Below are 27,952 nucleotides of genomic sequence, written 5' to 3'. Positions count from 1 at the left end.
TAATCAACTTCATGGGGAAAGAGATTGATGATGTGGGAAATCAGTTCTGGAAAAGGGACTCTACTTTGCACCAACACTGACTGCTATAACTGTTGCAGATTTCCATCAGTGGTAAATAACAAGTAATTCTCACACCCCTCATTGAAGATGTGGAAGAAAAACACCAGGAAATGTGCTATCCGCTACTAGAGCCTTTCCACCAGGTATGAACAACATGAAAGCAGAAAGAGCTGCCATTTGAGAAATACAGCATGACCTGAAATAGTTATTCTACCTGAAGACAAAGGAAATGCAAGAGTACAATCACAAAATGCACAATCTACCTGATGATCCAGCACACAGAAAAGTGAGGGGAGATCTAATCAACAGAATGAAGAACATGACCATTGAGCTTCTATGCCAGACCCTGCTGAAGGAAATCATGGATGTCTTTGGGAAGCGCAAAAAGGATGGCACTATGGGACACAGTGTAGATGGGAAAGCCACCCACACTGATTTGTATCTCCATGCTGCAATCTGCCATCATACTTCACAGCATGGGGGAGTACTGCATACTCTGGTACACAGGACTTGTGCAATACTGGATGAAGAAAGCCTGCCAAGCAGGCTCAACCATCTTAAACATGTATTCAAGAAGAATGGATGTCGCAGGAGACATATGTGACTTGTCTTCAGGCAGAAGGTACAGTCCCAGCAAATAGAACAAGAGGAGGGGGAAAAGACAATGGTGTATCTGCTGTACACCAGAAAATATCCAATAACATCAGCAGAATCCTGGCTTGATGTAACATTAAATGCATTTTCCATCCACCTCTACAAATGTGTGCACTATTAAGGCATGGTGGAATATTATTTTGGGCTCTGTGAACCAGATGTACAGTGTACTCCATGTAAATATGGTAAGGCATACATCGGTCAGACTGTGTGGACAGTTGAAGAAAGAGGCAATGAACACATAAGACACGCTGAACTTAAGACACCTACAAAATCTGTGGTTGTAGAACATTGCATTATTACAGGGGCTCAAAGAGGGATGAAACCAAGGTGTTAAGACAGACCTTGCAATTTTGTGACTATCTTCTAAAAGAGGCTATTCAAATTCCAGTGGCGAATCAACAGAGACAGAGGCTACACCCTAAGCAAAGCTTGGGACTCAGTGCTTAGCTCACTAAAGTCAAAGCATCAGCCAAGTGCCACTTATGCACCCAATGGGGGCTACAGAAGCACTGGGGGTTCATGGCTAGCTTTCGGTGATGCTGTCCACCCATCACTCCACCCAACGAGTTGTGAGGAAGGAGTGGGGGGAAATGAAATGTAGCAAAAACACTTGTTTTCATGTATGAGGCATGTACGGAAAGTGAATACCACTTTAGAAAAAAAACTTATAAAACATTTTTTTCAAATTTATTTTTACAAGGAATATTTCTTAAAATACTTTTCTGTATACACACATCACCTCAGTTCCGAGAGTTCCAGAATCTGTACAGAAAATTGGAATAGAGATCAACATAAACTTCATTTCCACCCTTTTTATTGCTCATGAAAACCACACGTTGCATGCTGTACCACCACACAACGAGACCTTCAGAGATGGTGATTCAGATTGCTGTACATACCAGTACCTCTAATACCCAGAAACACATCCTCTTGCATTGATTCATACCTGTATTTGTCATGGCATGCTATCCACAAGTTCGTCAAGGCACTGTTGGTCCAGATTGTCCCACTCCTCAACGGCGATTCGGCGTAGGTCCCTCAGAGTGGTTGCTGGGTCACATCATCTATAAACAGCCCTATTCAATCTATCCCAGGCATGTTAGATAGGGTTCATGTCTGGAGAACATGCTGGCCACTCTACTCGAACGATGTGATTATCCTGAAGGCAGTCATTCACAAGATGTGCATGATGAGGACGTGAGTTGTCGTCCATGAAGAAGAATGTCTCACCAATATGCTGCCGATATGGTTGCACTATCGGTCGGAGGATGGCATTCACGTATCATAGAGCCGTTACAGTGCCTTTCATGACCACCAATGGCATACATCAGCCCCACATAATGCCAACCCAAAACCTCCACCTTGCTGCACTCACTGGACAGTGTCTCTAAGGTGTTCAGCCTGACCAGATTGCCTCCAAACACGTCTTCGATGATTGTCTGGTTGAAGGCATATACAACACTCATCGGTGAAGAGAACGTGATTCCAGTCCTGAGCGGTCCATTTGGTATGTTGTTGGGCCCATCTGTACCGCGCTGCATGGTGTCATGGTTGCAAAGATGCACCTTGCCATGGATGTCGGGAGTGAAGTTGCGCATCATGCAGCCTATTGCACACAGTTTGAGTTGTAACATGACGACCTGTGGCAGCACAAAAAGCATTATTCAACACGGTGGCATTGCTGTCAGGGTTCCTCCAAGCCATAATCCATAGGTAGCAGTCATCCAGTGCAGTAGTAGTCCTTGGGCGGCTTGAGCAAGGCATTTCATAACAGTTCCTGTCTCTGTATCTCCTCTATGTCCAAACAACATCACTTTGGTTCACTCTAAGACGTCTGGACACTTCCCTTGTAGAGAGCCCTTCCTGGTACAAAGTAACAATGTGGACATGATCAAATCACGGTATTGATCGTCTAGGCATGGTTGAACTACAGACAACAAGAGCCAGAAACCTCCTTCTAGGTGAAATGACTGGAACTAATCGGCTGTCAGACCCCTCCACCTTTGGGCGGGTTTAGTGACCTCTCTGAACAGTCAAAGGGACTGTGGCTGTGATACATTATCCACAGTCAATGTCTATCTTCAGAAGTTCTGGGAACTGGGGTGATGCAAAACTTTTTTTTATGTGTGTAGTTTCCACCATTGTGCAGACATTTGTCATAGTGGGAAACCAACTTTTCTATGCCCTGTTCATAGAAAGGTGCCACCACTAAGATAGCCAATGGTGAACACAATTTTTTTGCATTGTTATTGCTGTCAAAGCACCTTTTTCCAAAATCATGCTTCAAGTTCAAGAACAAGTGGTTGTCAGAAGACGTGTAATTCAAAACATTCAGTCGAGTCACTGTGTTGCTTCATGACAACACACATTCTCATTCTGCTAATGTCATTCAAAACCTTGTTCAACAATTTGTTTGGGAGCATTTCAATCACCCAACATACAACCCTGATCTCACACGAAGGTGAACTTTAAGCCTGATTTTGGAGGAAAGTACTTTGACAGTGACGACGATGCAAAAAGAAATAGTGTTCAGCAGTGGCTCGCTGCACTGGTGGGTTCTTTCTATGAAGGGGGCATTGATAAGTTGGTTCCCCAATATGACAAATGGCTGAACAATGGGGGCAACTTTGTAGAAAAATAGGTTAAGCTATGTTCTTTTTTGTACAAATAAATTTCAGCTAAAAAAACTTTTATGAGTTTTTTCCCAGTATAGAACTTACTTTCTGGACATGTCACATATTACCTGAAGATGATGGCAAGGTACACTGTTGAAATATCATGTTGCAAAGATGAATGCGACCAGCTAGTCACCTGAGAACAGTACTACCAGGTTTTTGTTCTGCAGAAATAAGTTGTTGTTATAACTTGGTAGTTCCATTTAGCCAACTGTATGGGATAAAAATGTAACAATTTACCCACCAGCAAATTGCAACAAAGCACCATCCACTGACAAGAAAGGAATCAGCTATGTCCATTGTAAGTTTTTGCCAGAAAAAGGGTAACACCAAATATCATACCATTATTCTTCGCACATACTCAGTTCAGGTGATTAGTTGTTACTTTCCTCAGACTGGAGTATGTGATGTTTTATCCACAACTGTGTATCCTCAACCTTTGTTTTGATTGAGAGTATGTTAATTTTACTATTATAAAAATTTTCCTGTGACTGAACAGAACAAATAACTATCTGTATGTAGTTCACAGCTTGGAAAATGTTGTTTGTTACGCTACTAATCTAGTGACCTACACATTTATGATGCTGCTACCAGGCCCGAATCTAGGACGGGGGTGGGGGGCGGCAAAATGCCAGGTTATCTGCCCTGGGCAGCAATTTCAGGAGGCACCAAATTCATATTCTTGAATAAAAAAACGTGTTCCACAACTCACCTAGCCATCCAGTGCTTGAATGCATGCATAGGGCACGTGATGTCTCTGCCAGGAAATCCCTGTCGCATCTAGAAATAAAAAACTTGCCCGCAGACAAAAGGGGAGAGGGCTATACGATCTGAGCTAAATAACCCCAAACAGGTGAATACCAATCACTGTTTGTTTGCGTGGTTGGTTGGATGTGCAAATGCATTCATTTAATTTTTAGCAAAATCCATAGATTCAGACTATCAGAGTGGAAATAAATGACTAACAAGAATAGCCTACAACAGACCATGTCTTCTTTTATAAGGTAAATAGAAGTTGTGGCTCCTCACAGAAGCAAAATTTTAGTACAACAAGAGTTCACAATTTTTATTGATATCATTTGTCATCACATTCACCCTGCTTTTCAATGGCCTTGGTTTACAAAGACGCTATCTTTCTGATACCTTCTGAAAAAAGCCTTTTGGTGGCACAGCAATCCACATACGCACTGCTTCCTTCACCTGGTGATCAGAGCTGAATTGATAACCTTTCAACACATATTCAAGTGGATCATCTCCATCAATCATTGGTTTAGAAACATCTCACATTTGTTAGTCTGATGGTCTAGTAGGTGACGGATTTTCACACAGTTATGCCTATGCTCTCCGTCAAGTTGCTTTGGAACCCATTTTGCACAGACTTTGTGAAAGTTGAGCTGGTTATGGATGATTTCATGTATAGATCCATGACTGATCTGAATATGGTTTGCAACATCATCAGTAGTAACCTGTCTGCTACTCAGAATAAAGGCACAGACTTGTTCAATATTAGCATCAGTTGTGTCTGTAGCTGGATGCCCTGCTCTTTCCGCTTCCTTCACATTGCTTCGGCCACATTTGAACTGTTCTATCCACTTTCCTGGGACAAACAAATTGACCCCAAATTGAGCTGAAAGTCTGCTATGAATTTCTGTTCCTAGTAAGCTTTCAGACCACAAAAATGGACTACAGAATGCTGTTCTTCTATGGTGTAAACAGAGTGTGGTATGGCCATCTATGCGTCACAACAGCTTGAAGTAGATTGACACGATAGTAGGGTAACCTACTAGTGCCATGTAGCAGTTGGTGTGTACACAAAACCATAGAGCCAACCTAACAACAATCAGCAAAATCTCAGTTACTGATTTACTTACCCTCAAATGTGCTCTAGGATAGAAGTATAGAGATTTTTGAACTGAACAGAAGTATTCAATGTTGATATATTTTTTATCTGCTGAAGTGACACATATCAGAATAGTGTGGCCTTTTCTTTTAGGTTTCCAAGCATTAAAATTTTCTAATGCAAAGTGAGTTGACACCCAGATACAGGCCTTCACTAAAAATGTGTCTTGGACAGTTGAAGCAGGTATGGCAGAGATCTCTGCACTTTCTTTAAATTTCATTACTTGGTGCTAAGCTGAAGAAAAAAGTCACACTGAAAGGCTTGGGGTGCTCAAAATATGTCATGGGAACAAACAATTCCTACCAAACACCAAGCCACATTTCCTGTTTCAGCATAAGTGTGTGATCCATTTCTGTATAAACTCATTGTGCAGTATTATTTTAAAATATATTTGTAGTTAATGTAATCTCAACTATGCTCAGTATATTACTGTTCCATTCACACACATCAGAAGTTCACCATTCATTGTTCTGTTGTGGCATCTTTCATAATTAATTTTCCTATTTGTACCATTGCTCCCATATTTCCATTATAGATATCTATTTCACTGTGCGCAGTACAGTGATTTTCTGCACATATGTATCATGATATGAAAATAATGCCGGCCGCAGTGGTCTCGCGGTTAAGGCGCTCAGTCCGGAACCGCGCGACTGCTACGGTCGCAGGTTCGAATCCTGCCTCGGGCATGGATGTGTGTGATGTCCTTAGGTTATTTAGGTTTAAGTAGTTCTAAGTTCTAGGGGACTGATGACCACAGTAGTTAAGTCCTATAGTGCTCAGAGCCATTTGAACCATTTTTTGAAAATAATGCACAATTTTTTTAATCTGCCTACTAGTCCCCAGAAGCAGCATACAAGTAGTTGTATCTGTAAAGTCAGCAGGAGATAAACAGGCAGCTGTTTAATGTAAGTGAAGCAGCAGTCTTTCTCGCTCACCTTCTTCTCCTCTCCCCACTCCTCAGCACTCAAAAACAGCAGCTTTTCTACTAATTTTGTTATTTTAAACTTTGTCTAAGCAAGTTATAGGGTGTATAGCACTTTAACAAGTTAATTATTAATGCTGCTTTTAACAGATGATTCTTTTTGCTAGTGTGTACATTGATTTGCTAATTACAATACTTTCAACAGGGTCTTCCAAGAAATAAAAAAAAAAAAAAAAAATAAATAAACAAACAAATTCCTTCTTCAGTAAGGATGGAAAAATACTGAAAAGTATGAAAAGTCCATAATATGTAATAGACAGCATTAAAAATGTAACGTGACAGCCATAAATAAAATTTTAAAGTACTCAACAATGGTCCAATGGCAGTCACAGGTTCAAAGATGAGATGTAATTAAAACAGGATTTTGCACTCAACCACTTTCTGTTACCTGGAATCGAAAACACTTCTATTCTAATCTGCAAATCAAGTACTAAATGACAAAGCCTACCTCTTTGCATGTAGCCCCCTTCAAAAAAATAAATGTACCTCATACCGCTTTCTTCCTACCATATAAAATATTCACTGATTTATGGCCTGAAGCATCTAACTACTGCTGACAACAAGTACAAAAGAAATGAGCAGGACTCTGCAAGTTCCATAGTCATGAAAATATGTAACAGCCATTTAATCAAGTTCTGACCTACAATGGTACTTCTACTATTGTGCAAATGAAAGCTCACAGACATCAGGATATAGAATTTTGAATATCTTTCTGTTCTTTACTAAAGCTGTAATGGGATTCTCCTCCTCTCGATCAGAACTTTAGATTCCTACAGGCAAAAGGTGACTCAGTGACAAGTACACTACTGACAGTCTAAAAGAAGACTAAAATTATGGAATTACTGAAACTGGGTAAAGACCTTGATCTTCCAAAAAGGTACAGAACAATTAGACTACTTTCTGTCACATACACACTGTAAAGTTATTCCTCAACAGAATAGCATGTCACTGACTGCTAATCCCAGCAGAATAAGGTGAATTCCACTCCATTTGCGATTGCAATGATGAGGACCTCACCTCACCCATGTACGAGAGTGGTTTGAAAAGTTCACGGAACAGAATAGAAAAAAAGTACTTGCATCACTGAAACTTTTTTTTATTTATCAATATAGTCTCCTTATAGATTAACACACTTGGTCCAACGATGTTCCAATGCCTTGATCCCATCTCGAAAATGCATTCCTCCATGCCTGCAAAATAGTTGTCAACTCCAGTTATTAATTCTTCGTTTGAAGTAAATGTTTGTCCACCAAGAAAAATTTTCATTTCTGGGAAGAGATGAAAGAATGACAGAGCCATGTCAGGTGAATAAGGCAGATGTGGCAACAATTCATACTTAGTTTGTGTAATTTTGCCATGGCAATGGCACATGTGTGTGGGCACGCATCAAGAGTTGCGGCACCCATCTTGCAGATAATTTTTTTCATTTCTAATTCTTCAATTAAAATTTGCTACACCCTTTCAGATGACATTCGGCAAGCATGAGTAATTTCACACACTTTCAATTGGCAATCCTCCATGCCCAATTTGTGCACTTTCGCAATGATTTCTGGAGTAGTGACACATCTCGGTCGACCACTGTGTGGGAATGTCCTTTGCTTTCATACATTTCTTTACGAAATACTTAATCACTGCTTGGATCTCAATTTTTTTCCATCTATGCAAACCACCATGTGGGAACAACAGCAGAGCCACACCACCGCCACAGTTCTCTTCCAAGAGCACTGCTGTGGCACGTGTTTACAGACAGCAGTCCAATGAATATCATGTGAACAACTCTTTGCACTATCACTCACCTCTTGTGGTGATTTCGAGAACTTTTCAAACCACCCTCGTACTTGGAAACTGCATTTGAGAAAAGAGATAAAAATTGTTGCTGTCTTCCTCAACCTGTCCACACCATATGACACAAACTGAACACAGAAAATTCTACAGAAATTCTATACTTGAAGATCACCTCCTTATTGAATAATATGTTGATTAACTATCTGTTTCAAGTTTACTCCACACATATGACTAGTAAATTCCACAAACCAAAATTAGCCTGCCTACCAGAAACTGTGTATCACAAATTATGCATATCTGTACCATCTATATGGTGGTTCAATGTCTGTAAGAGACAGATGAAATGGCTGACAGAAGACATGTGTACTGAGGAGGAAAACCAAGCCCAGTGTAGACAGATATTGCAGCACTCCATCTGAGCAACAAATAAGCAGCTACCGCCCACTGGTAATATTCTGAGGCAGTGTGTTACAATGTGACAGGAATTCAAAGTATTAGGGATCACTTTGGATACGCCATTCACCTACCAACACCACCTTTGGAAAACAGTTGCAAAAGTGAAAAGGCCATTTGATTGTACATAGTATGCTTCTGCACATGCTACTTCAGAGCAAATAGTCATGACCAAGAATATACAAAAACTAGTTTGTCCCCCAGCACAATATCATTCAGCAACGTTCTGTGACCTGACTGAAGTCTTGTCAACCAGCCTGGAGAACTGCCATGAGCCAGTTACCAGAAATGTCATCCTGTGGCTGCCTGGAAATTGGAGTTTTCACCACAGCAAGGCTTCTTACAAGTTGAAAACCAAATGTCAACTCCCATGCATCACCTGGTGCAAGAACTAAATCAGATGTGGAACAGCCCCAAGCTGTGACTGCAGCAAGGTGATGCAGAGATGCACATCTTGTTCAAGACTGACTATTGTGTGGTTTTGTTAGATCCCTGGAAGAACTACATCATGCTGATTATAAAGAAACTGAGTTGTTGGAATATGTGGACAATGGCCTTTGGTTTTTCCTAGTGTTTATTTAACTGGTTGTTCATTATTTATTTATTTGTAATTTTTAATATACTTCTAATAGTTCAAGAGCATCAAATGCTAAATAAATTCACTTTCAGTATTCCACAGCCTGCACTTTGAGAATAAGCATACTTTCTTCCATACTAGTTTCTCATCACATACTACACTTTAGAAATAAGATAACTGACTGTAACTGAAACAAATATAATCTACTTTAATACTTTTTTAAAAAATAGTTATACAGACTATTGTATGAGAGATTACAAACATCCTTAGGGCGCACATTTAGAGATATTATTTATTCATACAATGTATATGCTCAGTTTCAGAATAATTGTTCCATCATCAGAAGTATCTGGGATATCAGTCACATCTGTATTGAACCAAAGAAATATACCCATTATGGCTATCAGCTGACCATTTCCTGCCATACCACTTTACCATGTAAATCAAATCACAAAGATATTTGAAAACTTCCATACAGATTGAAACCTACACAGATGCTCAGTTTGATTTTTGTTTTGTTTTGTTTGCGTGATCTTATGTGATTTTACCTGCACGGTATAATGGTATGACTGGATATCAGTGGTTAGTAGGTATCCATGCATGGATGAATTTAACTGCATCTATATAATTGTGATTGCTTTCCCAGATACAACTGATGATGAAATGGGTATTCCAGTCTCGACCCTGTATGTTGAATGAAAAGTCAACATTGATAAAGTAAAGAGGACTGTAATCTTTCACATAATAAAACACTGTGGCCTGCATGCCTCAGAGAAGCCATTACCAGCAACGAAGGAGAGATTAAAAAATAGTGCATTGGAACTGAGCAAGTCTCTGTAGAAATAAGATTCAACATGGCTGAATGGCAATTTATGGTCACCACAAATGCACATATGTCAGCATGCAAATATTAAATACATATATATAGCTACTATCAGTAGGAAGACATTGATCAAATTTGTTAATATTTATTTACATCTAAAAATTATTTATGTTAATAGGAAATACTAAATCACAAGTAGCAGTCAAAAATGGGTCTATCTACTCAAAAAACAGGAGTGAAACAAAAAAACAGGTCTTGCCTGCTGTTTTTGTTAGAAGCTGCTGGACAGATCCGGTTGTGGATGATACTGTCTTGTGCTGTGGAGGCTGGGCCTTAGGAATCGTTGGTACCGACATTTTTTGCTCTGTGAGCTGTGCGGATGCACCTTGTTGTTGTGAGAAAAAAGAAGTACTGCTACGCATTTCTGATTTCTGCTCGTAGCTTGATTCGATATGCGTTTTTTCAGTTATTTGAGATGAAAATGAAACACCCTCTGTTTTTGTTTCAATGCCCTGTTGTAGTGGCACATCAAATGTTCGTGATTTCACATTTGCAACATTTGCAATGTAATAGCAACTTGGGTGTGGCTTTGATTCTTGCTTCTGTTGTAAAATTCCTGCCACTTGTGATTCTGGCTGAACCTGTTTATACTTAAATGGTGGCCTTGTATTATGCTCAAATGATTCTATAAGAGTTCTAACAGGCTGTTTTGACTCGTACAACACACCACTCTCAGTCTCTGCAGTATCTAATTGCTTATGGATATTTGTGTACTCAATAATATTTTCTTTTGCGGTCTCTTTTGCAGATGATGACTGTCTGAACTGCAGTGGTGGAAACGTAGCTGCGTCTCTTATATCTTGTTTAATAAATTCGGTAGATTTTGCACTTGTAATTTCCTCAGCCACTTTACTTGAAGAAACTTGCTCACCCTTGATTATTTCACTTAAAGATTGTTTTAGAGATGATGTGTCCTCAGAAACAGCTGTAGTAATAAAACTATTCTCCTCTTTCTTCACTTGTTTCTCAGTTTTCTTACTTATGTTGTGAACTGAAGAAACAGTTTCTGTTACTTGTTCCTTGTTCATTGAAGTGGCATAAGATGATGAGGCACTGAAAGTACTACCAGTAGGTATCATACTAGACTCCATGCCTAAGATGTTAGTTGCAGCAGCATCAGTAGTAGCGGTAGTGGTGGACTGACCTGATGACAAGTTATACTCCTTAAGACCTGCACAATGTTATTTTGTTACAGATTTTTCAAAATTAGTGTGTTACACATTACATATAGTAGAAATTAAAGTATATTGTATCTGTTTTTCAAAATGAGAGTATGAGAAGGAACATGAACACTGATTTCAGTTCCTGAAAAAATGTAGATTTACATAATCACTGTTCCACATGTCTTTAATTTTTATTGGCACAGGTAAAAAAGAAAAAAAAAATATTGAAAATTTTCAAATGCTTTGTTGCAGTTATTTGTCTTTTAAAAAGAATGATTTCTGATGTTAGTAATGCCACTTTTTGTGAATATTGTGGACAACTGAAGTATTTCTTTTTGCATAGAAACTGCAATTATCATGTAGTGGCACAGAAGTATGAATCATAGGTAACTGACATAGGAAAATGAAAAAGAAAACAGTAGTGACAGGAAGAAAGAAAAGATTATGTTCATCTATAATACCTCCTTGTCTCTCAAGATGTAGAAGAATAAAATAAAATTTTTCTTGCAGATGATCACACAGTTCTTCTTTATGAGTAACATTTGGTTAATATTTCTTTCCAACTTTACATATGTGAAACATCTACAGCAATGGTACTGTAAAATTATGAGGCAATATTCTTTCAAAAAAACATGGCATTTCAAATTGCACAGCACTTAATTAAGAAAACTTAATGTGTTAGTAATAATTTTTTGTAAATATTATTGCATCAACTTTAGTAATAATTTACTGAGATTTTCTTGTCATCACTATGAAGCGTTGGCACTAAATATTTTAAAACATCTTAAATAATCACTCACCTCTCACATGGAATACATCTACACAAAAATAATAATTAAATCTATATTATAGTCATAATTCTGGCTAAGGTGTGATGAATTGTAAGAGAGTTTCCTTAAATTATAAAGCAATTTATTTATAGAAAAATGCAGACAATGATAGCAATGTTTTATGACGTTTATATTATATTGATACAAAGGGGACATAAAATACTTATTAATTTTAGCAATTAACCAACTTGTTATTTTACTGTTTTCAAAATTGTGCTAGGCAGATCTGTGTATCGAAAATAAGATATTATCATGTGTAAAAATCACACTGTTAATCACAAACCAATTTCTCGACTCACTTCACATCATTACCAAGTTCCAATGTTGATATTTCCTACACATGCATACATCAAACTTTAAATATCTAGTGAAGTTTATTGCAAATCATGCAGAACACCACCTTCTGTAAAATTTTTCACATTGTCTTAGATTGTGACTACAATATGCACTGGGTAAAGGCCAAGGTCTTGGTATGACCTAGGTGATAAATAAAAAATTGCATGTTCCAACTGCAGTATGTGTACTAAATAATAACATCACGTCACAGAACCAATCCTCTGAATCCACACAACACTATCTCATGGAATAAATAAAAATCTCATATTAAGCAAGAATAAAAGTTAGTTAACAGGTTGGTGTGAACACCAATGCACTTCAGGAGGCATGATCTTATTATAGTGGTATTCATTGTGTTCTTCTCACCCAGAAAAAGGGTTACTATGGAATGCTTAACAAAATGTTGGTGCTTTTTTTTTACTTTTTTACAGTTGACAACTTACTGTTGCCGTAGCTGGAAGTCACATTGAACAGTGTTAGTGTAAGTTGGAAGTTAAACTGTCAAAACTTCAGGCTACTGATTGAAATCTTATCAACTAATATGCCGAGCCAAATAATGTGTCTTTCCAAAGATATTGACTTGTGTGCTGTCAGTAATGTTGTCATGACTGCAGATTACTTCCATCAAAGAATGGTAGCCAACTTTTAGCTATGCACACCGTGGTCTCAGAATATAACCAGTATTGTGCTTAAGTCCTCTTTCTTATTTCTCACACCCAATGTCAATGCCGCAAAATTTCTATACAATTTTGTATGTTATGATAGAATGAGAGAAGAAATCTTGATGACAAGGTCATTAGAGGCAGAGCAGGGACAGGAAAGGAAATTGGCTGTCTCCTTTTCAGAGAAATTATCCTTGCATTAATCTTACTAATTTATGGGAGCCCCCCAGAAAAGGTTTTGCTGCAAAGGTTACTGTGTGGAATAGCTGCACTAGCTAGAAACCACTCTTCACATAAATCCAATTTATTTCTTTTCTGATCTCTCTTAGATATGCAATGCATATGATGCGTGATCAAAAAGTAACAGGGAATTTTTTAATTTTGCAGGCTTTATACTTCTGATTTTCAAAACTTTTTTTTCTTATCTCATTGGTACACATGTTCCTGATACGTTTGTATTTTCAGATGTTTTGAATATTTAGTATATTTTTGACAGTTGAAAAGGTTATATGTATTTTTGACTGCTTGGTGAATTTTTACTTACAGAAAAGATGGCTCAAAGAATTTGCATTAAATTTTGCTTAAAAAATGGAATAAAGCGCAGCACCACATTCAAAATATTGGCTATGGATTTTAATGAGTCTACTATGAGTAAGACAAGAGTTTATGAGTTGTATAAACATTCCAAAGAGAGTCAAAAAGACATTGGAGATGACAACTGCCCTCATTACCCTAGCACATTAACTACTGACAGCAATGCGGAAGAAGTAAAGAAAATGGGTCTGGAAAAATCACCATCACAGAGGTTGCTGATGATGTTGGCATATCCTTTGTCTCATGGAAAGCAATGTTTTTGTATGCTTTGAGCATTAAATGAGTAGCAGCAAAAGTTGTTCCGAAATTGTTGAATTTTGACCAATAAAGACATCACTCAGACACTGCTAAGAAATTGCTGAATGAATTCAACAGCAACCCAGAACAATTGGGTATATGGGTATGACATCAAAACCAAGGCCCAATTGTCTCAGAGGAAACTGCCTGAAGAGCCAAGACTAAAAAAATTCAACAGGTTCAATCACATGTGAAGGTTCTTCTGACTGTTTACTTTGATTTCAATGGTAGAGTGCATCACGAGTTCCTGCCGTATGGTCAAGAAGAATACTAACTACAAGTTATACAGCATTTGCATGAAGCAATCAAAAGAAAACAACCAGAATTGTGACAAAACCACTCATGGAAATTGCATCACGATAATGCTCCCGCTCACACTTCAAATCTTGTTTATGATTTTCTGGCAAAAAACAAAACTTTTTGTTGCCTCTGTGAATATCCAACAAACATTGCCTCCTGTGACTTCTTTCCATTCCTGAGGCTGAAGAGAGCCATGAAATGATGACATTTTGTTACCACTGATGAGAGAAAAACAGGATCGCTTAAGGAGCTGAACACAATAATGAAAAGCAAGTTCCAGAAGTGCTTCCAACATTGGAAAAAGGTCTGGCACAAGTGTATTATATCTGAGGAAAATAACTTTGAAGGGCACAAAGTTGATGTTGATGAATAAATAAAGATACTTTAAGAAAAACAAAAATTCTCATTACTTTTTTATCACAACTGTTTTCAAAGCTTTATGATCTAACGCATAGGGCATAAGCACCAAGTAACAATGTATAAACAGTTGTTATAGAAACATCTAATTCAAAGATATATACAAAAATTTTCATGTAGGTACATGAAAATTCAACCCCGCTAAAAGTTGTCTGTTCTACGATTGTCATAACATATCTGAAAATCCTTATTTCCATCTTTATAAAGAATATCTTATCTTTTGTGAAAACTATGTAGTTCAAAAACTATCTTTATTCAAGACTGTATGTGTCTACAATGTTAGAATCTTAATAAGCAATCTTTTCAAAGATGCAGCCGCATCGTATTGTAACTGTAAATTTTCTGAAACTTCCTGGCAGATTAAAACTGTGTGCCCTACCGAGACTCGAACTCGGGACCTTTGCCTTTCGCGGGCAAGTGCTCTACCAACTGAGCTACCGAAGCATGACTCACGTCCGGTACTCACAGCTTTACTTCTGCCAGTACCTCGTCTCCCACCTTCCAAACTTTACAGAAGCTCTCCTGCTAAGCCATGTCTCCGCAATATCCTTTCTTTCAGGAGTGCTAGTTCTGCAAGGTTCGCAGGAGAGCTTCTGTAAAGTTTGGAAGGTAGGAGACGAGGTACTGGCAGAAGTAAAGCTGTGAGTACCGGACGTGAGTCGTGCTTCGGTAGCTCAGTTGGTAGAGCACTTGCTCGCGAAAGGCAAAGGTCCCGAGTTCGAGTCTCGGTCGGGCACACAGTTTTAATCTGCCAGGAAGTTTCATATCAGCGCACACTCCGCTGCAGAGTGAAAATCTCATTCTGTAAATTTTCTGTTTCCAACAATACATAATTTTATCTTAATAATATGTTAGTTAGTGAAATATTTCAATTAGAAAATCTGTTTCTAGAATATTTTTGATGGGCTTTAGTAAAGATACACTCAAGAACCACCTCATAAAACAGAACCATCATTTCTGACAATTTAAGGATCTTGAGCCAACTGTTAACCAAAATAGGTTCTCTGTCTAACATGTATCTGTATACTATACCTTTTTTTTCTACATCTACATACATACTCTGCAAACCACTACACAGAGCATGGTGGAGGGTACCTATTACCATTGCTAGTCAATTCCCTTTTCTGCCCACTGACAAATGGAGCAAGAGAAAACTACCTGTCTATATGCCTCGGTATGAGCCCTAACTTCTCTTATCTATCATTTGTGGTCCTTACACAAGATGTAAGATGGTGGCAATGGAATCGGACTGCCTTCAGTCGCATAAGCCAGTTCTCTAAACTTTCTCAGTAGTGTTTCATATAAAAAATGTTGTCTTCCCTCCATGGATTCCAATTTGAGTTGATGGTGCATCTCCGTAATACTTGCATGTTGACTGAAACTACCAATAATAAATGTAGCAGCACACCTCTGAATTACTTTGACATTTTTCTTTAATTTGATCTCGTTGGGTCTCAAACACGCAAGCAGTACTGAAGAATGAATTACAATAGGGTTCTATGTGATCTCTTTTATAGATGAGCTACAGTTTCCTAAAATTCGCACAATAAACTGAAGTCAACCATTCATTTTATCTACAACTGACCTTATACAGTCATCCCATTTCGTATTGCTTTACAGTGTTACACCTAGATGTTTAATCGATGCAAGCACAATAACACTGCTTTCCTTGGTATAATGTTAGGCTGGCATCTATTTTGGGAGGATCACCTTGATCTTTTATGTCAAAAATTAAGAAAATTAATTAAAACAATGAAGACAATAGCACAAGTTCTTAATTACAAGCAAATGAGTATTATCTACCATTATTTAGTGTATCCATACCCTACATATGGAATTTAAGTGTCATGGTGTGATGCTGCTAAGCATGGAAATTGAGTATTCATTCTTCAGAAAAAGGCAGTAAGGAATATGTGTAAGCTTTATTATAATGTGTCTTGCAGAGGGATTTTCAGAAGTATATAATTTTAAAATACAAGCAGTACAGAGTCTAAATAGAGGTGTGCACCATCATAATATTAAGAGGAACTATGATAATCATCTGGAAAGACAATACAAGGAGTACAGACAACAGCCTCTATTACTTGGGAATCAAATTCAATAACAAACTTCCAAAAAAATTACAAAGAACAAGTAGAAGCTGCTTTAAAATAGTATTGAAGGAGTTTCCTACAAATAAAGGTTTTTTAATATAAAGGAATCACTTTCAGAAGGAGTACTTTCATTTTTACAAATAGCATTTATTTGTATCAGTGAGAGAGTTATACAATTTGTAACTGTTCCAAAAGTTGTGGCATGAAGTGTAAAATATGTCCACAGTCCAAAAGAGATCCTTGTTTCTGTCTATGAAGAGTAAATAAATAAAGCAACACACTTTATAACATTTTTTTTCCTACTCATCTACATTCGCTTAAATTTTTCTACATTTACGGCAAGCTGCTATTCATTACACCAAACAGAAATTCTGTCTAAGTTATCCTGTATCCTCCAAGTCATGAAATGATGACACTTTTCCATACACTACTATAGCATTCTCAGCCAACATTTGCAGATTGCTGCTCACCTTATCTGTCAGATCCTTTATGTATACAGAGAACAAGAACAGTTCTTCCATACTTTCCTGGGGTCCTCATGATGATCCCCTTGTCTCTGACTAACACTCACTGTCCAGAACAATGGACTCAGTTATTACTTAAAAAGTCTTCAGGCCACTCACATAGGATTGAATATATTAACCGTGTAAGCTAATATTTTGTGTAACTATCCCAAGCACATCTTTAATGGGCATTGCACACAAAACTACAGCCAGTCTGTGAGCAGCACTCAAACAGTATAGTTGGAATCATAGCAAGATGGCGGCTAAGGTAAAAATTTAAAAAAAAATGTGTGAAAATTGTAAGGACAAAATTACCAAGATAAATGAATCCATAACTAACTTACAGGTTATAATTAGAGCTCTGAGAATGGGTATCACAAAACTTCAAGAAATAAAAAGTGAACTGAACATGCTAAGTTTTTCATGATAGTTCAACCATTTTGGAAAAATGGACAAAAAGTGAAGTTCAGTGCAAAATTAAGAAAATGGTGAAACAAACATAAGTTTGTGCACAACAACTTCTTTCAAGAACATTCTACAAGACAATGTGAAAAGAAAATTTATTGACGCAGATAATATGAACTCCAATGTGAATGTGTAAATGAAAATTGCTAGCCTTAAGTTGTTCTGATGAATTATCAGTTTGTGTGATAGAAAAGGATCAAATAAATAGTGCACAAAAAATACTGTGCACCGCAAAGGTAAGCCTAATTTTGTAGCTTCCATCAACATTAACTATTAACATTGAAATATATTAATCTAGCCAAGGGGAAAACAAAGATGTTGATTTTCAAAATAAAAGCAATGTGAGCCTCACTTCCACAGTAAAACCAGGTGCAAAATTTGGTGCAGCAACATAAGTCACATTAAGCAAACAAGACTTTTCTGTTTTCCAAGAGGGAACAAATGATATTGTGAGAAACAAAAACAAGATTTAGTGCTCTTGCTTAAAAGAAGACTATATGAACTAAGAAGATCCAACATCATTGCTTTTTCAGCTTCACATCATTACAATGTGGCAGAATGGTCCTGTGTGAACAAATAAGTGGAAAAAACAACCAGTGAGATAAGAAACATAAGCCGGCAATTAGAAAATGTGACTTTTGTAGATATAAGCAAAGTGGGAAAGAGATTTCATACTAGACATGGTCTCCATCTAACTAGATTAGTAGAAAACATTGTAACAGAAAATATTTTAAGAATAGTAATTATAAAAACAAATGTGAATTGTGATACTTCAAAAGTCATTCCCCTCGAGGACATTAGGAAAATCTGGTGTGCAATGTGCACGCAATGAAGCATTACCACTCCAAGACAAATGTGATGTTCTGTCAGCACAAAGAAACACCCAAATGCCAGAAGTTCACAAAGAAGCACAGCGGTAGTGGCAAATTCAATACCTGAAGTATCTGAAACAGCATCAGCATCACCAATAATGACGGAAATGGCAACATCAATAACATTAGCAGGAGTACCAACAACAGCAGCAGCAAGCAAATCACCACAGTCCACTGAATGACCCATGAGATGCAGAAAACTCATGTTTCTCAAGGATTTTTGGTGCCTCACCAGGACACAATGATATTAGAAATGTAAATACAACTACAACCAGTTCTCATCCTAGTCACCTACAGATATGAAGCCTAAACATTCAGTCTTTGAAATAAATCATTAGGTAGCAATGAATGGTGCAAATATTGAGTGCAATTGCATTATGGATCTCTGTTGCAGCAGTTTTGAACTAAGTAGCATTAAATTCAGCCATATAAGGTGGATAGTCAATATTGTAGGAAAAATACCAAAATGGATGTGTATGCATCATTACCAAATCAAGGATCAGGTATGAGTCAAGCTGAATCATTGAGTGTAGAAAATCAATTCAAAATAGCAGCTGTACAGTTGTATGAAATACAAGGTAAAGTCACTGCCAATGGAATATACATGCCACCCAATGAGAAATGCAGACTTACTCATTAATCATTGCTTAACATTTTATTTACTGAAACAGCCACTGGAATTGCATTTGGGGGCTTCAATAGAAATCTTATGAATGAAAGTAGCCTAAAATACCAGTTCTTAAATATATTTTGTAGTGTTAATCTATTATGTAGTATTACCCTATTTCCTCACGTGTACAAAACCACAGAAATAACCTACAATACAGACACTCTTATGGACAATATATTTTCAAATGTAGGATTTGCAGAAGTAGAAGTAACAAATACAGATTTATGATTATCAGATTGTCCTCAAAATACCTCCAATGCCATAAAAAAATAAAAAAAAAATAAAAAAGAAAACATATTTTATGTATACAAGAAAGTTTTCTATAAAAAACTGTAAAATTTACAAATACCCTAACTAATGAATCCCGAGCCGAAGTGCTGTCCATAACAAATACAAATGATGCATATAATTCATTTTCTTCAGTTTTCATGGGATATTTTGAGATGTGTTTTGCAAAGAAGCTGTCAATAATCAGATTCCATGGCAACCTAAAATTCAGCTGGATTAGGTACCATAACAATGACAGCTACACAGACTGCAAGGCCATGGCATACATAGCCAACTTATTATTTAGTGAAGGAGTACTTCCAAAAATGCTGAAAAGATCAAAAGTGATGACATTAGCTAAAAATACTTATACGGATATGGTGTCCGTTCTTTTGGACATGTCCGAAAGAACAGACACCATTGATGACCTGCAGCCGTCTAGAACAAAATTAAAATTATATCAATACCTTCATCTGCTAACGGGCGTTGATATATATCATATATATCAAAGAGGATAGGTGAAAATGTGTGCTCCGACCAGGACTCGAACCCGGGATCTCCTGCTCACATGGCAGACACTCTATCCATCTGAGCAACCAAGGGAACAGAGGATAGCACGACTGCAGGGACTAACTCGCGCACGCCTCCCACGAGATCCACGTTCTCACCTTGTATGTCCACACACTACATTCGTAGTGTCCAACCCCAACACACTCATTACTCGTGGAAGACATTCTTACCAAGTCCCGTAAGAGTTCGGGGAATATGTGTGCATCCGCACAGAAGAAGAACGTCATGGCCGGTGCTGCCAGAACTATATACTTATATAGATATAGTGTCTGTTCTTTTGGACATGTCCGAAAGAACAGACACCACTGATGACCTGCAGCCATCTAGAACGAAATTAGAATTATATTAATACATTCAGCTGCTAACAGGTGTTGATATATATCAACGGGGACAGATGAAAATGCGTGCCCCAACCAGGACTCGAACCCGGGATCTCCTGCTTACACGGCAGATGCTCTATCCATCTGGGCCACCGAGGGCACAGAGGATAGTGCGACTGCAGGGACTATCTCATGCATGCCTCCTGCAAGACCCACATTCTCACCTTGTATATCCACACACTACATTCGTAGTGTCCCACCCCAACACACTCATTACTCATGGAAGACATTCTTACCAAGTCCCATAAGAGTTTGGGGAATATGTGTGCATCCGCACAGAAGAAGAAGGTCAGGGCCGGTGTTGCCAGAACTATATACTTATATGGATACGATGTCTGTTCTTTCAGACATGTCTGACAAGGTGAGAATTTGGGTCTCGTGGGAGGTGTGTGCAAGATAGTCCCTGCAGTTGCGCTATCCTCTGTGGCTCAGATGAATAGAGCATCTGCCATGTAAGCAGAAGATCTCGGGCTCGAGTCCCGGTCGGCGCACACATTTTCACTTGTCCCCGTTGATATATATCAACGCCCATTAGCAGCTGAAGGTATTAACATAATTCTAATTTAGCTATAAATAGTGATAACATCATTCCTTCCAACATTTTCGAAAATATTAGAGAAATATATGAAGCACCAAATCGACAAATATCTAAATGATCCTAATTTACTAAACAGAAATCAGCACGGCTTCCACGCAAGAAAAACACAGAAATAATAGCAATGTGCTACACTTATCAAATAATCCAAAATCTACGAAAGAAACAATAGTGTTGCACAATGCAATTCCTGAAGGACGGTGTTTCATGAAGGTAGAAGCATGGAGGCGGATTGTACTGTTGCTGGTTCCAAGTGACAGTTGCTGTATGTGCATACACTTGCTTTGAACTTAATGAAAGTGTGTAGCCTTCAAATTATGTCTCTCGCTTGCTTGTACAGAATTTGTCACTTAACACCACCACAAGCCATGAGAAGTTGCAGCAAACAAAATAAAAATTCACTAAATAACTCACTATGGTCATGTGTGATGCTCGCACTAGGTACGACGTTCACAGAGGGGTGCTCAGAACACTACTAAAGACCCAATGACTGTCAGAGAATGTCTGACATAGGTGCGCAGATCAAGCCTAAACTCGACCACCGTCATTTGCGACTCCAACTGTAGGAGTAAATTTAGACACAGAAACAGAAGAACTGGTAAACAATTTTTGTAAAAGTATTGACTAGTTTTCTGCTAATAATCTCGCCCTCAATTTTAAAAAGACACAACATATTCAGTTCTGCACATCTAGGAGTACTACAACAATGGTAGATGCAACACATGGTGAGGAAATAACAAATGGGGTGGAAACTTCAAATTTCTTAGATGTCCATATTGATGACAATTTAAACTGAAAAACACACATTTTGGAACACCTAAATCATCTCTGTTCAGCCACATTTGCACTTAAAATCATAGCAAATCTTGCTGAGGGACAGATCAGTAAGTTGACATATTTTCATTGAAATGTTATACGGAATAATGTTCTGGGGTAGCTCATCTTTAACCCTCGAGTGCGCGCACCTATGCATAAAGTGCGCCAACTGCAAATAAAATTGTTTTGCACCATTTCATTGTTGATTCACAGTTGTGAGCCCATACCTCTTCATTCATGATGCTTCATCTAACACAATGATGAATTGTGCTGACTTGTGTGCAAGTGAGCAGCAGCAATATAAAATAAATGATGAGCTGGGTGAGAAAAAATTTATGATCCATGCAACAAAATGACCCAGATTACAAGCTAGTAGCACAATCCCACAACTGGGCTGTTGTGTATGAGATAATTAGTAATCGAATAAGTGGTTGGCTGGGATCTGATGCAAATGTGCTGTTTAATGTTTCATGTGGTTCATTACTGTGGGGTAACAACTATCTGTGGCAACAGAGTGATATGATGGAAGTTTATTTTATTATTGTTTAGTTAAACAATGCTTTAGTCATTTAATGTAAGTATAGTTTATCATTGTTTCATTAAACTGTGATTTGGTCATATATGTTTACCTTTGTAACAGAAATATAGCTTTTATAACTAAATTTTCCCTGAGACATTTAAGCAGCACTGTTGCCAGAGTGCTGTGGTGGTGTAATAGTCAGCATTTCTCCCTAGTAAGCAAAAAAGATCTGAGTTCAAGTCCCAGCTGTGGCACAAATTTTAATTCATTTCTTTAGCCTCCACCAATGTCATAAATATAGTTATTCCTTACAGGTGTTCAAAGTATGCCACATGCCCACTCGTATTATGAAAAACACTGTGTGCCCACTTATGAGTTAAGAAACAAAGTCTTCATTGCTAAAACACAAGCTGTAAAAATAATATGTGGTATTTACCCACATTCATCTCGCAGACATCTGTTTAAGGAGTTAGCCATTCTGACTACTGCTTCACAGTATGTTTATTCCTTCATGAAGTTTGTTGTAAATCATCCACTACAGTTCAAAAGGAACAATGATGTACATCATTACAATACCAGGAGGAAAAGTGAGATTAAATTTGTCTTTAGCACAAAAAGGGGTGCACAGTGCTGCAACAAATTTTTTTGATTACTTGCCCAGTGATATAAAATGTCTGGCAGATAGCAAGGTAAAATTTAAAAACAAACAGAAAAAAATTCTCCTTGACAACTTCTTCTATTTCACAGGAGAATTTATATTATAATAAATGTGTAAAATGTGGCTGTTAGGAATTATTAACACCTGTATTTAAAAAAAAGAAAAAAAAACGACTTATGATTGGTCAACATGTAGTCATATTGACAAATTAATTTGCGATGGAATGTAAAATGACTCATTCACATCATTATGATTTATTGTGCAAAATTATCCATGGATCATGAAACAAACTAAATAACTAACTAGCTGACAAACTAACTAATCTCCAAAGCACTTGATACTCTCAGTCACGGCATCTTCTTAGAAAACTTGGAAGAAAGAAGTGGTTTGAATCATACCTCCAAAACTGAACACAGAGTGTAGGACTGATGACAGCTTACTCCAACCATAAAATCAATTTAGTATCAGATGCAAAAAAGTGGAAACAGGAGTTCCATAAGACAACAGTCTGTTTTTTTTTTTTTTTTTTTTTTTTTTTTTTTTTTTTTTTTTTTTCTTTTTTCTCTTTTGTGGTTTTAGGGCGCAAAACTTCTATGGTCATTAGCGCCCATCACAACAGTCTGTGGCCCTTATTATTCCATGTCTATATAAATGACATTCACGCATTGGAATATTACAGCCAATGCTGCACTTCTCAAAGATGATACTAGTGTAATAATAGGTATGCCACAGCAATTGCTGCATACAACTACTGATCAAATCCTTAAGTATGTCCACTCTTGGTTAATGCAAAGAGCTTGGCATTAAATGTCAATAAACAAATACATGTATGATGTATGTATGCAGACTGAAGTGACACATGAAAATTTGTACCAAGGCAAGAATTTGAACCCAGGTCTCCCATTCACTAGGCAGATGGACTAACCATGACACCACCCTGGCCCAGTTGCTTTGAACAACCGCATGGACTACCCTGGCGTGCCTCCCTCCTCAATCCAAATTCCCATTCACACCTCAACTTACTTGGTATTCCTGATAAACTCGTAACAGTATTGCAGAAGTTCTTCAACTGTACTGGACTAGCACCTCAGCAATGCAATGCTTTTTGAGTTTAGACAGAATATCAAGTGGGCTGAGGCATGAATGGGACTGAGAATGGAGGCATGCTAGGGTAGTCCATGCAGTTGTGCAAATCCACTGTTCCAAGGTGCTGTAATGGTTAGCGCATCTGTCTAATGAGTAGGAGAGCTGGGTTCAAATCCTGGCCTTGGTATAAATTTTCATCTGCAGCTTCAGCCTGCATACATATGTCATAGATGTCTGAGACTTGAAAAGGTCTCTGGAACCATATAATTCCATTTGATTAAATTAATTACAGCTTGGGAAAATAAAATAAATCAAAACATGAATCTAGACTTGGTGTTTGGTGACAAATACCACATTTACAAACATCCAATTGGGTCAGTGATACAATAAAATTATTAAGTCACGTGACTTCTTTCTACTGACTTCACATTTCCTTAATCTTTGGGACTGATGACCCTGTAGTTTGGTCTGTTTACTCTCCCCACCAACCAATCTTAATCTTGTCTCTGGAGCTTATCACACCTATTCCTAACTGTACTTGTCTATGCTGAATCTTGGTAGATGTATATCTAATTAGAGATGGTAAGTGGTTGTTTTACTTTAATTTAATATATTAATATTGAACTTTATTCACGTTACACATACCATGGAATTCCTTTTCAGAAGCTCACAATCTGGATTCTTTTTATTCTCTTCTATTATTTTTATGAAAGAATGATAACAATGGGACATAATATCCATCTTCTTGACAACTATCATTTTATACCAAGCTACGAGATTTTATAGATAAATTGAACAATGTGTAAGTGAGGTGCACTAGAAGAAGAAATTACACACGTTACTATGACTGGACAAATTACCTTCTAAGTAATAAGACCAAATGAAAATAGTAAGAGACTATGAAATATCCTTCTTGGGCTGTAAGAATACTGCAGCAAAAGTTCTGTTGTTTTATTCCACAGATAAAGACTAGACTTTTTATAAATGTTGAAATCACGGTAAATGGGTTTTAATAAATCTTCAAATTTGCAACTGATTGGTTGTTTTACCATTTCTACAAGAAGAATTCATTCTATGGTTGCTGCTCCAGCAATGTAGAAAATTAAAGTCTTATGATTTCCTTAATAAAGGATTATGCTCATAAAGAGTATCAGATGATAATTTTTTTCTCTTCCTTATTCACACACCTATAGGTTCTTCCATTCTCCTATATGAAGCCTATGTTCTATATCTTCTTTGTTACACAATGTTGTCCCCACACAAGATACTCCTTCATGTTCACTTTCCTGTCAGTTCTGTTATCCATTATTACATTTATTTCTTGATCCTCATAAATATAAACTAATATACTGCAAGGTAAATTACAGGCATCTTTCTATAAATGCAGAAGAAATGAAACATAAGAAACAAACTTGCGCCTTTCCACTTTTATGAAAAAGAATGCCTTTCTAATATGGCAATAAGGAAAATACGGAAAAACCCCTTACCAACCAATGATTAAGGTATTTCTGATTTGTAGCATGACTCGCTACATCACCTGTGGATATTATTAAAATCAAAGTCTCAAGCAGAAAATTGTTTTTTGCCTTGTTTTTAAATTAAACTGGTTTGTAATATGAGCTGACAACATACTGGAAAATGTCTGTTTTGCACAACATATAGAATCTCAAGTTGTACATCTAAGTATAAGCTCTGTAGTTAATGTTTACTTAATTGCATGTTCAAATCCCTTTTAAGAGTTGTATTTGAACTGCCACAAAGGTTTATACAGAAGCATTTTAATATGTATTGGACCAAGAAAGGGTGTACGGAAAAAAAGGAGGGAAGAGATAAAAAACGAAAATGTGGAAATATCATACTACAATTAGCTGGTGATGAAGGAAAACTAATATAAAACACATGCATCAAAGATATTACAGTCATGCATCTATATGAGTGTATCATCATTAGTAAAATTACATACATTTACCAGAGTAACAAATACATGGTTAAAGCTCTACTGGGCAAAATGCAATATTTAAAATAATTAAATAAAAGCTGTCCAAATAAATCTTTCATGTGATTACCATAACTTTGCTGTGAGTGTTGTGCACCGCTCCATCCTCTTGGTGCCTTAGGTTTGTACAGAAAGTCCTTTTCATGACCAGAAACTCTTTGGCTTGGAGGCTGACTGACACCAGTAGAGGGTGTAAGAGGAGTAAATGCTGGTTCAGCCGATACAGGTTGTGGTGTTGTTGATTTGTAGCTGTCAAATGTTGAACTCAGAACTGGCTCAGGGGCAGCTGGTGTTGGAGCACTAGAAAAGCTCCATGACTGCAGTGGTTTGAGTTCCTGGAAAGCTGCATCCACGGAACCAGTCTCCAGAGCAGCTTCCCACGGAGATTTCACAAGGCGAAGCCTTGGTAGAGTAAACCGCTCCTGTTGGTAAAACAAGTCTCACACTTTTATAGTTGAAAAGAAAACATGAAAAAAATCAATATTTACAGTTTTCATTACTGTCTCTTGTAAAGGGACATCCTCCTCTAGCATTGCTTTACCTGGACAGAAGTATTTGACACCAGAAATATTTTAGAATTTTGAACAGGTTAATATTATCTCAGATGTTTTTCTAAAAAAATTCATATGATTTTGTAGACAAGATGCTATATTTCAAGCTAAAATCTATAAAAAGAAATTACTTTATTTTTGTTGTCACAATCAATATGTACTAGCTCTGGATGTACAGTTAAAATTATTTTTTAGAAACATTTGAGATTACGAAATATTTGGCACACTTAAAATTTCTATTATTATTTACACAATTTGGCGCTATTTATTACGTTTATTTCTGGATTCATTTATAAATTAATAGAAATTCATTTGTCAAGAAAATCTGTGAACCCTTTGGAGTATTGTTATTACCGCAGAGTGAAGGAGTAGTGGGCATGCCTCTGATGGGATTGAACGTGTTTTTGTATGTTGGAAGAGCACAAATTCAAAAGACAATGTGATACAATAAAATGTGAGACAATAAATTATCGTGAAAAAAAAATACAGTGCAAGCATTCTACAAAGTTAATTATGTCAACTGGAACCATGAAAACCTAAAATGTCAAAAATTTCATCTTCATGAATCAGCCCCTAGACATGAAGAACTGGAGCCAACTACGAGAAAAGAAGATAAGTAAAAAGTTTATTGTAAATCTTACTCTTGTATTTTTGAAAAAAAAGAGACCTTACCATTGGCAATAGTAGTGACAACAACAAATTGTGGGAGAGGGAGATACAACTTTGACTTTTTTGGTTGTTCAGTATACTCTTTGGTGGTTACAATGATCTCAGATATATCTCAGATGTATCTTTGTTGAGTGGCCCATTCTCTATATACAATGAAAAATGTGTAAACATGAGAATGCTTAACATGAAAAATCAGTTAACACAAAATACTACTGTAGGCATGGAAAAAATACTCATACATTGCATGCATTTGTTTCTTTTAAAGCACAATGAAATCTGTTTAATGCAGAAAGATTTTGGCACTTGGGACAACAAGTAGTGAAGAGTAACATAGTTGCCTAACTTCATTGACCATTGTTTTTTATTAGACCAAAATAAACAATGGCTACTATGTTGCTATGTCATCAGTTATCCATTGACAAACACTTTCGTCAGTTTTCAAATACGGTGAAGGACGTGTGAAAGGTAGTGAATAGTGCGTTGACATCAGATTTCATTTCTAATTTCAGCTTGTTATTTTTCTGCACATAATAACAGGCAAAATGGGACAGAAAAAATTGCTACTTCACTCAAAACAAAGATGAAACTGCTTCAGGCAGTTACTGAAAATGGAGACAAGAAGCAGAAATCTGTAAAGATTCTTGCAATGCTACGTTTACACTGTCAACAT

At 37.2% G+C, this 27,952-nt stretch overlaps 1 protein-coding gene across 14 annotated transcripts in view; it reads right to left on the bottom strand.

The window, feature by feature from the left end:
* The window catches only part of LOC126091654 (serine-rich adhesin for platelets), a 443,990-nt gene that overhangs the window by 5,691 nt on the left and 410,347 nt on the right, over positions 1–27,952 (bottom strand). For 12 of the 14 annotated variants that reach the window (XM_049907085.1, XM_049907086.1, XM_049907090.1 and 9 more), the window contains 2 exons: positions 26,133–26,484; positions 10,172–11,143 (listed from right to left, as the gene is read on the bottom strand). In XM_049907085.1, the coding sequence (XP_049763042.1) occupies positions 10,172–11,143; positions 26,133–26,484 (1,324 nt within the window). The remainder of the gene's footprint in view (positions 1–10,171; positions 11,144–26,132; positions 26,485–27,952) is intronic. The other 2 variants (XM_049907081.1, XM_049907093.1) reach the window with 2 other exon arrangements.

This window comes from Schistocerca cancellata, chromosome 1, assembly GCF_023864275.1.
Source record: "Schistocerca cancellata isolate TAMUIC-IGC-003103 chromosome 1, iqSchCanc2.1, whole genome shotgun sequence".
NCBI lineage: Eukaryota > Metazoa > Arthropoda > Insecta > Orthoptera > Acrididae > Schistocerca > Schistocerca cancellata.
This window is presented reverse-complemented; position numbering and strand designations above follow the sequence as displayed.